This window comes from Leptonotus elevatus, chromosome 8, assembly GCF_054856555.1.
Source record: "Leptonotus elevatus isolate MCC_2025b chromosome 8, RoL_Lele_1.0, whole genome shotgun sequence".
NCBI lineage: Eukaryota > Metazoa > Chordata > Actinopteri > Syngnathiformes > Syngnathidae > Leptonotus > Leptonotus elevatus.
In genome coordinates this window covers 4,312,028-4,322,866 of record NC_141246.1, presented here as the reverse complement: position 1 = coordinate 4,322,866, position 10,839 = coordinate 4,312,028, and the positions used below count along the sequence as shown (strand labels likewise).

The following is a 10,839-nucleotide window of genomic DNA, read 5'->3' as shown; positions in this document are numbered from 1 at the left end:
CCAATTACTTGAAAACCCGTGTCCTACTTTGAAACCCCACTTCTAATCTGTTAACCTACTTTGAAACCCTAAATCTAATTTCAATCATTACTATGAAATCCTAACCTTAGAAACCCTATCCTAGTTTGAAAACTTTATTGAAAACTAACCAATTTTAAAACCCTACCCCTGATTTGACACCCTACTTTAAAAAAGCCTTGCCTGTTAACCTACTTTGAACCCCTCCCCGAGTTTGAAAACCTAATTTGAACCCCACTTTAAATCCCTAATCCTAATTTTGAAACTGGAGGTCACACATTCCGACACAGCCTATCGTTATAAATTGTGACCCATACTTTGAAACCCCACCCCTTTTGAAAGTAGACCTTTTATGCACGGATTTTAATACTTTATTTTTATGACATATTAAATTATAACCAAATCATATGTGATTTATGTAATCAAATAAGACAACGAACTGGACTACTTATTAATTAATGATGGATACCGAACATAAATATAGTATACGAAGTGAGTGTGAATCATGTGACACATTTAGTGAAAACAAATCTTTATAAATTACAGTCAGATAAATAATAATGTTCCTTATTTACATGCATTACAGAGTCAAATATCTACAGATTGAGGGACGCTTGTTGATCGTTTCGGTGGCACACTTGCCCCCTCAATCAGTTTCTGAAATCTTGTCCAGCAGAATCTTCCGCACCGCAATCGGGTCGGCCCGGCCTTTGGTCTCCATTCGAACCAACCCCATCAGCTTGTTCAGAACCTTTTGGTTGCCTGCTTGGAAGGCCTGCACCTAAACGCCACAAGGAACAGGAAAGGAAGGGAGTTAATAAATCCAAAATCCAAAATCCCAAAACAAAGTCCGACACGATGCGTTGGTGCGTCCTGACCTCTTGCGGGTGCGAGTCCACCACCTTGGCGCAGACCGCATGCAGCTGCTCCGCGTCGCTAACCAGGCTCAAGTCCTGCTCGTTGACGATCTCGGCCGCCGTCTTCGCACCCGACTGCGTCCACATCTCTTGGAACACCTGACGCGTGTGCACGTGCAGGTGAGGAAAACGAACCGCCGGCGCGCACGTGTGAGAGCGCTGACCTGCTTGGCCGCTGTGGAGGCGATGCTTCCTGCTTCCAGGAGCTCGAGCAGCTGCGCCATGGAGGACGGCGACACGCGACTGAAAAACAATTGTTGCGCAATCGCACTCAAAGCCATTCAAATTGGCACGTGCAGTCTTGAGTTTATAAAGGAACTAGCTTCATGCTAACAATTAGCATTGATAGTCGTGCTTTTTTTGTGTGTGTGCGTGTGGCTAATCCGTGTCACCTTTGGCTGACGTTCAAATCTTGTTGCTTGAGGAGGGCCAGCAGCTCGTTGGTCACCCAGCCAATCACCTTCCTGGGTTCCCGGCTGGTGGCCTTCAGCACCTCCTCAAAGTATTCCACCAGGCCTTCCTCATTCTGCAATGTTTTGAATGATGACACAATAAAAAAAATATTTAAAAAATGAAATATTAAAAGCGTGGCTTTCTGACCAGGAGGGTGAAGCTGTGCTCGGGCAGGATGTTGTACGTCGCCACCAGCCGGTCTCTCCGGACGGCGGGCAGCTCGGGGAGCTTGGACCGCAACGTCTGCAGCACCACCGTCCGCCGGACGTCGGCCCCCGGCGGGACGGAGGCGGGGTCTTCGTACACCATGAGAGGCGGAAGGTTGGGCTCGGGCATGAACCTGAAGGAGAGGGCACGCGTCACGTGATGACGATGACAAATAGCGGACGCGACATTAGGTACACCGGCACAATCCAATCAGATGCGAGGACCTCCGCCTGACAATATCCTGAAGGTGGCAGTAATGAGCATTACAGAGACGGCAACTACCACACCGCAGCTTCATCGGTGCACAAATTTCACTCAGTAACGTTCAATTCAGTTTAACTTTTAAGTTCATTGCATTTGCATTTAAATTTTTTCTTAAAGATTTTTTTTGACACCATTTTAATTTCATTTATTTATTTGAACTGAATCATGATTAAAGGTTTCTTCTCTCCAAATATTTAAGCAGTGTCAACTTTAAATATGTACATAATGTTATATTGACTTATGAAATCTACATTTGAGAAATACTGACTTTTCCCAGCCATTTTCACAGAAGCAATCCCCTTCGCTCCCGGCTGTTTTACTGGATTTTGACTGATTTTGCAAGGCCCACAGAATGTTGTGTTCTATTGCTATAAAAACATGGAACCTACCAAAAGAAAGATTAAAGTCTCTTCTTTCATCAGAAAAAAAAACTATATTTCAATCCATTTCCGTTTTGCAGTAATTAGCATTAGAATATAGCTAAGTTTCATCACTATTCACAAATCTATTTAGAATTGTAAGTAAATGAGCTTTTTTTCAACATGGCCTTGGTTGATCTCTTTTGCTCTGCTGCCACCTGCTGGCCGTTTGTGTAACAACTACCATTTCTTCAACCGTTCTTTGCAATTGAGAGGCTGCATCAAAGTCTTCTGTATGCAAATTAATATTTTTTTTTAAACATATAAATATGTCTTTGGGACACTTAAAACTTTTAAAATAGAACGTATGCACAATTTTTGGGAGCAAATGACTTGACTTCAGAACTAACTACCTGACCACTTAACTGTTTAACTAACTTTGACTATTTTACCTGTAAAAGGTGGAATTTTTAGACACTGCTCTTGTATTGGACGTCAGGTGTACCTAATGTTGTCTCCATTAGATGCAGTGAGTTTTCACCTGTAGTCCTGGAGACCCTCTTTGTCCCTCATGGGCACGGTCGTCCTACAACAAGAAAACAAAAAACTAAACTAAATAAAAACAGAACGCATAGAAAGTGTCATTTTCAAGGTGTGTCCTAAACGTCCATGATGTCACGTGACCCAACGCATGAAGAAGACTTGATGGGCGACGACGAAGACGGCAGCGCCATCGCTAGCATCATAGCTAGCGAACCCGACCGCCGCCGCCGCCGCCGCCGCCGCCGCAGGTCCCGCTCTTACCCGGATTTGGAATCGTAGGAGCGGGTCTCGTTGTGCACGCTGCCTCCTCGCCGCAAGACGTCCATCTGTCTCCGGATCTCGTAGTCTGCCCGTGAAAGAAGACCCGGCCGTCGGTTTTCAGCGCACATTTTATGCAACGGCGGAAATTGACGTCTTACCGATAGCCTTGGCCAGGTAACGGACGCTGTTGATGTTCTTTACTTCGGTCCTGACGCCAAGCGGCTCGCCGGGTCTGTGCACCGACACGTTGGCGTCCACCCTCAGCTGGCCCTCTGTGGAGGAGTCGTGGTTTTTAGTTCTGGGAGGCGACCAAACCTGGATTCCCTCACTCAGTTGCTACAAAAAGGCTCAGGAACCCAAGTCGGCCATTTTGTGAGGAGAACCTTCATGAAAAGGGAGCTGGAGAAGATCGATATAAAATCGTGGCGGACACACACAAAAAGTCTCAAGGACCCATGACCGAAAATCAACAGGAAGTCAGCCATTTTGGTTTTAAGCAGCTACTTCATTCATTCATTTCATGAAAAATGGGCCTGGAAAGTTTTGGTTAGTTTGAAAAAATTTTTTTTTATTAAGTTAGTTTGAATCAGTTTTTAGATCAAGTTTGCTACTTTTTTATTAATATTTTTATTGATTCATTTTAATGTCGTTTTTATTAGTAGTATTAGTTTATTTATTTATATGGAGAATATGTTGAACAAAACATAAAAAAAAGGTAATTAAAAGTAAACTACAATTTATGATACGACTTTTTTTTATTAGGTTATTTTTAATTAGTTTTTACATCAAGTTTGCTACTTTTTATTATTATTTTAATTATTCAGTTTAATGTATTTTTTATTATTATTAGTTTTAGAGTTGGGTTTTTTTTTTTTTATATATGGAGTAAATGTTGAACACAAGAATAAAAAAAAACTTTGAGCTTCCTTCAGATGTAGAACAATACAGAAACACCGAAAGCTCATGTATACATGCAAAAATAGTTTCAGTTAGTTATCGTTTATTTAAAAGTATTTCGGCTTTTATTTTATTTTACTAACAAAAATGCTTTTTCAATTTTAATTTTTTTCTTAATTTTTGTTAACTACGGTCACTTTATTTTTTTAGAAAGTTCGAGAAAAAATAAACTCTCGTTACCAGTTTCATCAATCAATACATCGCAAAAGGCCTCAATGACCCACCGCCAAAATTGAACAGGAAGTTGCTGGGTTTGGGTTCGAAACAACCATTTTGGGGGGGGGTAAAAATCCCAAATCCCACATTTAAGAAGACACAAGTAAAAAAAAAAAAAAAAACGACTTGAGCAAGTGAGCATCATACCCGACATGTTCCCTTGACAGGTCCCGAGGGCCTGCATGATGAGCTGAAGCTCCCTGACGGCCGCCGCCGCCTCCTCGCCGCACGTCATGTCGGGCTCCATCACAAGCTCCATCAGGCCCACGCCTGCCCATGACATCAACACGCATTAGCGCCGCGCGGCTGGCGGCTGGGGGCGGCGACTCCACCGGCGGGGCTCTTACCCGCCCGGTTGAGGTCGATGAGCGTCCGTTGGCGGGCGTCGTCGTGCAGGCTCTTGCCGCTGTCCTGTTCCAGCTGGATCTGCTTGACGCGGACGTTCTTCCGGACCATCTGGTTCTCTTTCTTGCCGCCCAGGAGGCTGTAGTTCAGCACGCCGTCCACCGCCACGGGCCGCCGCTGCTGCGTGATCTGGTAGCCCGCCTGATGGGAAGGTCAAAAAACGGATTTTTAACAAACCACATTGAGTCATGACTCAAGTTATGCGGCTTCATGAATGCTTTCCAGATCTAATAATGATGTCATTGTCCCTTAATTGGATGACAACATCATTGGAAGAAACAGCCACTTTTTTCCGCCTTGAAAAAGTCCCAAAATGTTCTTGAGCATGTAAAAAAAAAAAAAAATCAACTATCATTAAAATCCTGAATCAACACTTTCTTCTTTTTTTTTTTACTCGTGTGTTGTCATTTTTAATCCGTTGTCTGCAGCAACTTTTTTGTTTCTTAAACTATGCTGTTGTTGCTATTTTATATGTTTTGAACGTCTCTGTAGCATTTGGAGATTTATTTGAAATGTAAAGTGCATTATCTATAATAATAATAATAATAATAATTATTATTATTATCATCATGAGTCTTTTTCTATCAACTGACTTTAAATCTGAAGGAGACATCAAAAGTTGAACAGCAATAAGGCCAAAAACATACCTGCAAAAAAATATAAAAAAATCAAGTATTTTTTAGTGTGTGTGAGCAAATGGCAAAAATATTCAGCAAGTTCCACTTTTTGCCATAAGGGGGCAGTCAAATGAAGCCAAAAGACTCTTGTTGACATCCAGTATTAGCAACTTGAAGAGTGGCGAACTCAATTTATACAGCCAGAAGCAAAAAAAAAAAAAGTTCATTCTCTCCCCTCTTCTCCTATAAATTGAACCCCCACTCTCGTCACTGCTCTTCTCTTAGCCTCCATCAGAAGTTGGGAGACGTGTGCCGAGCGGCATATTAATGAGCACCGCTTTAATGTCACCGCCTTAAAAAGTGCTCAGTATTATTATCACTCACTAAATAAGAAATAATAAGAAACAAATGCATGTAAAATAGATGCTGGCTGCACTCGTTCATGAAAATGCAGCGGCCGTGCTGTTGCACTTTTCACTCTCAAGGTTTCTTTTTTTTCTTCTTCCTGAAAAGCACGAGAATAATAAATATTTCATCTGCTTCCCGTATTCCTCGCGCTGCCCCCTCGGTGCGTACGAGCTGCCCGCGTTGCCGTGGCAACCGTATCGTATAACGCGACTCATACTCCACGAGCAAGGTGGGAGTGAAGGGCAGTGGAGGGATTTCACTGACAGAACCGCTTCGCCAGGAGAATTAAAAAAATATATATATATTTTAAGACTTGAATAATGTTATTTAAGCAAAATATGAACTACTTTGCCTGCATATAATATGTTTTAGGGTAGGCACACAGTATGTACTATTTATAACTATTCTTTGAGTTTTATTTTATATATGCTGTATAATATATATATATATATATATAAATGTATATATATATATATATATATATATATATAAATGTATATATATAAATGTATATATATATATATATATAAATGTATATATATATATATATATATAAATGTATATATATATAAATGTATATATATATAAATGTATATATATACACACATACATACACACACAATATTTATAATATAATATTTTTTATTTACTGTATATAAATTATCTATAAATTAATAATATATATATATAATTTTAAATGTAACATCTTTAAATGATGAATCAATCAAAAATATTGATTGATTAATATGATAATTGTATTTTGTTTAATTAAAAGAAAATGTTATTTACATTTTTTAAATAGTTTTTAAACAACTTATCATGAAAAATCTGTCATTTTAATAAGGATGCGTTCACTTTCTTCATTTTAGCCAAAATTTAGAGGAGCACTCATGATTATTTAAAGGTCCTTTCTTTGCATAAGCGTTGCTAGACTATTTAGCACATGGCTTGCTACCGTTAAAATGATTCAAAAGATGACATGTCAAATCGGTAAAATTACCGAATGAACAATACTGAGCTCTCTCTCTCAAAAAAAAAAAAAAAGATTCAAAAGGAAAAAAAATGTCCCCAAATCTCAAGTGTCTATTTGTTTGTAAATGCATGGTATAAAAGTGTTTGCCGTTTTACACAGCGATAATTGCAGAGCTGCTGGGTCATTTAGCTATCAAACAAGAATGCCAGCTGGTCATTAATATGATTCGCTGAGCAGCTGGACTCACAAATCGAGCGTTTTTCCGCTGGAACATATCAATAATGCACATTGCACGGGTGCCGTTTAGAGCATGTCGCCGCCGTTTTTACAACGCCTCCAAGGAACATTGAATCAATTGTTTTGAGATGGTTTCGTTCGAATGCAATGGGACGATCCGTCTCCGGGAAGGTTCTGAACTGGGAGGAAAGGCACCGCCACAGAAGTCGAGAAGTGCTCGCAGCAACACTCTGACGTTGCGTTGCTGCGGAAACGAGTAACCGAGCCAAACCGCAGTCGCGCTCAGCTCCTCGTTAACTCCGGCACATCAAGAAATAATAAACGAAGCAAGGAAATGACGTTTTGAACTGAGACTCACGGGGAGATCGGCGTAGAAGTAGTGCTTCCTGTCGAAAAGGGACTTCCTGTTGATGTGGCAGTCGAGGGCCAAGCCCGTCATCACGGCTGCCTCGACGCATTGTTTGTTCAGGACCTGGCGAGACACAAATGCCGGTAATCATTAATGATGACCGATAGATGATGATGATATGAAGGCTGGGATTAAAGTTCTTACAGGTAACGTGCCGGGTAAGGAGGCGTCAAAGAAGGACACCAGGGAGTTTGGAGGCGACAGGAAGTGGACGGCCGAGCCGGAGAACATTTTAGTGTGGGATTGAATCTGGGCGTGGATTTCCAGGCCGACGACGCCTTCCAGCTGCGTGGGAACACTGCGAAGTAAACAATAAAGTCGGAAGATTACAAGAAAGCAAAGTTGGATAAAAAGGTGCAATGCTACACAATCTTTTGTTGTTGTTGAAACTGTTTTACAACAACATATTAGGCTAATTAACTCGTAATGTTATGCGAATAATCAAATTGGTACGACAAAAATGTTGTACTGTCGTAGTGTTGCAATGTTAGGAGAAAACAATAATGTTGTCAAGTTACATGAAAACATTTGTAATGTTATGAGAAGTCGTAAAGTTACCGTAATAAAGCAACAACAATTGTGAAATTGCAGAATAAAGCACAACATTTTGAAGAAAAATAAATAAAACAACGTACGGTTGCATTTTATTTTATTTTATTAATTGCAAGTGGTTATTTTGCCGTGACTGGCAACTGTCCTGCTGGCGTCGTTTTGCCGTGAGCGGTTCTGATGGGTCAAGCAGCGGAGCAATATAATCTTGGCCTGGCGTGAATCGATACCGTGAGTAATAATTACGTTAACAATGATGTGTAGGCTGCCGGGAATTGGTTATTTTGCCGTGAGTCATGCACTGTGTGTGAAACAAAACGGCTACGTGAACAACTCCCGACTGGCTGCAAGAAATTTTAAACATGAAAAAAAAATGTACATAGCGGTATTTGAACCCGTGAGCTAGCACCTTCAGGCGAGCGCGCTTCACCTGCGCAGAATTTGTACTTGCAGTTCTCGCGCGATTCGCGGCAAAATAACGCTAGGACGCAAGGTGGCAAGTAGCCGGATGACAAAATAACCACCGCGAAAATTAATTGGTAAACAAGGTCAAGGGTTGCAATAATGAACATGTGTAGCTGTATTTTGACACTATGAAAGAAATAAAATACGAGGGGAAAAACCGTAAAATTAAATTACAACAACAACTAGTAGCCTTTACAGAGGAGCTAGCAGATTAGCCACAACTCGAAGGCAATGTACTGCATTTTATAGTCTTCACTCTTCACCAACCTTTTTGTCCTGTTCTGCAACTGACCATCATATCGCGAAAATCCTACATTCAATCTCCGGACTGTAAAAGACGCATTAGGGCACAATAATAATGTTTTTTTCAGCATTTTGTAGCGGACTCTTCCTGCAGCAGCGGAGGCTGCCATGTTGGTTTAGAACGCGCGGTTACACATGGGAATTGTAGTTCTTCAAGGCGTGTAGAGTACGCGAGCGGGTTGGGTTTACACTACAAGTCCCAAGGTAGTGGAAAACAACGTATTTCCTGGTTGTTTGGCGTAACTCGTTTTGACTGTAACCTTACGAGAATAAAGTTGTATAATTACAGGAATAATGTTGCAACGTTATGGGAATGATAAGTGAAATTACAAAAAAAAAAATAATATAATGAGAATAATTTAACTGTCTTCTTCTTCTTTTAATTTACTGGCGGATTACGTGTGTTTGGTGCAACAGTTTATAGACTGAGAAGGGAGAAATGAAGGAGAAAAAAACTATAATTTGGACACAATTTTGCTTTGGGCATTTTGTTGTGGACTGTTACTGACACTTTGGATGCTTCAACATTGAAGAAGTGCGGCTAGATACAGGTGGGAATTGTAGTCCTTCAGGCGCATGTGCGTACACCTACACGTGAGACGCTCGTATTTAAACTTCAAATCCCAGAGGTATGGAAAATGACGTATTTCCGGTTTAAAGTTTGGCGGGACAAGTCAGACGAGAACGCTAAACTTTGAACAACGTACGTCCTCTCAACATGATGGCCACAAACGGGAAAACGTTTGAAGACGGTCCGACGAACGGTACCGCGCCGCACGCCGATACATCGGCGGTGGATCGCTTCACCTTCAGCCCGCAGCCGAGCGTGGAGGACATCCGTCGAATGCAAGCCGAGTTCACCGACGAGCGCGACTGGAACAAGTTCCACCAACCCCGCAATCTCCTCCTGGCCATGGTGGGCGAGGTCGGCGAAGTCTCGGAGCTTTTCCAGTGGAAAGGCGAGGTGGCCGAGGGCCTGCCCGATTGGAGCGACTCGGAGCGGGAGCAGCTCGCCCATGAGCTGAGCGACGTGTTCATCTACCTGGTGGAGCTGGCCGAGAAGTGCCGCGTGGACCTGCCCCAGGCCGTCCTCCGCAAAATGGCCCTGAACAGACTCAAGTACCCCGCAAGCAAAGTGCACGGCTCGGCGAAAAAGTACACTGAATATAAGGACTAATGTATTTTTTTTGTTATATAACGTGGGACTATTTGCCGGAAGCAGTCATATCTTTAGCTGCTTTTTTTGTTGTTGTTGTTGACATCTTGAATGGTCTTTAAACAATTTACGTGGTTCAAAGTTACTTTCAGGCAGTTCACCATGCTTTTAAATGTATTTTATTTGATTTCCACGGCTCATCTAAACCCATTTGAAAATAGTACACACTAATGTAATATATAAGTTCATGTTGTGAAATGACAGGTATGTAACAGGCCACTTTTTGTTTTGTTTTACATGAGGGTTTTTTTTTCCTGTTAAAGCGCTCAGCCAAAGTAAAGTGTTCTTTATCTTCTTTGAATTTGAGTATTCATTAATGTTATTTTTGCAGGTCAGAGTTTATTCATGCGTCAGAATTTAGGACCGGACTGGTTGCCAGTTGATAGTGTAGGAAGCTACTCGGATACTAGTGAGTCCATCCATTAATAATTTTTTTTCCACCCTGTGTACTCCCACAAGCCGATTATGAAGTCAGCAGCAAAATCCACCTGTTTTTATCCGTCTCAAAAGCAAGTTGTCATTTGGTGTTGACTGAAAATAACATCCCATTGCCAAAGGGCTCAGCTCACGACTAATCATGGTTCACTTGTTTTCTGGGTGTGGTCATGTGACATTCATAAGCTGAGTCCCTAGGCAGCGAATGTGATGTTATGAATTTTTGACTTGACTTCCCTTTTGGAGTATTAAAGTATAAGTGGATGATGACCTCAATCCCAACACGATTTTAAGAAAAGCCCAAGTAAGGATCTACGATAAAATGAACGTTTTATATCCCCATAGCGATACTGTATACAGTATATCCCAATATAGTATTTTTCCCTTAAAATTACATTATTGCCAATCTTATTTTATTTCTAAGTCTTTTATAGAAAAAAACATTCAAAAGAAAATGATAAAAATGCAATAACACAAATATTCAGTGCAAAAATACAATTATAAATAATAATTGTAATGTTGCACAATCAAAAAGAGACTATAAGCTGTTTAAATATAACTTCCATCTAAAGTTTACTGGTTTAACGTCAAAATAAGCATAAAACATTGACACTTGCATGATTTATA

The 10,839-nt window shown here is 40.9% G+C and overlaps 2 protein-coding genes across 2 annotated transcripts; one reads left to right on the top strand and one right to left on the bottom strand.

The window, feature by feature from the left end:
• Window positions 1-533: 533 nt before the first annotated feature.
• gatb (glutamyl-tRNA(Gln) amidotransferase, subunit B) lies at window positions 534-8,680 on the bottom strand. Its single transcript, XM_086083454.1, has 13 exons — window positions 8,526-8,680; window positions 7,389-7,542; window positions 7,194-7,307; window positions 4,543-4,741; window positions 4,343-4,465; window positions 3,181-3,294; window positions 3,023-3,107; window positions 2,760-2,804; window positions 1,536-1,728; window positions 1,328-1,461; window positions 1,100-1,178; window positions 897-1,034; window positions 534-799 (listed from the first exon to the last, which is right to left on the bottom strand). Exons 1-13 carry the CDS (start codon window positions 8,669-8,671, stop codon window positions 665-667), a joined length of 1,659 nt encoding a protein of 552 aa, XP_085939580.1. The 5' UTR covers window positions 8,672-8,680; the 3' UTR covers window positions 534-664.
• Window positions 8,681-9,165: 485 nt separating this feature from the next.
• dctpp1 (dCTP pyrophosphatase 1) lies at window positions 9,166-10,043 on the top strand. Its single transcript, XM_086083218.1, has one exon. The coding sequence runs from the start codon at window positions 9,280-9,282 to the stop codon at window positions 9,736-9,738; it is 459 nt and encodes a 152-aa protein (XP_085939344.1). The 5' UTR covers window positions 9,166-9,279; the 3' UTR covers window positions 9,739-10,043.
• Window positions 10,044-10,839: the final 796 nt, after the last annotated feature.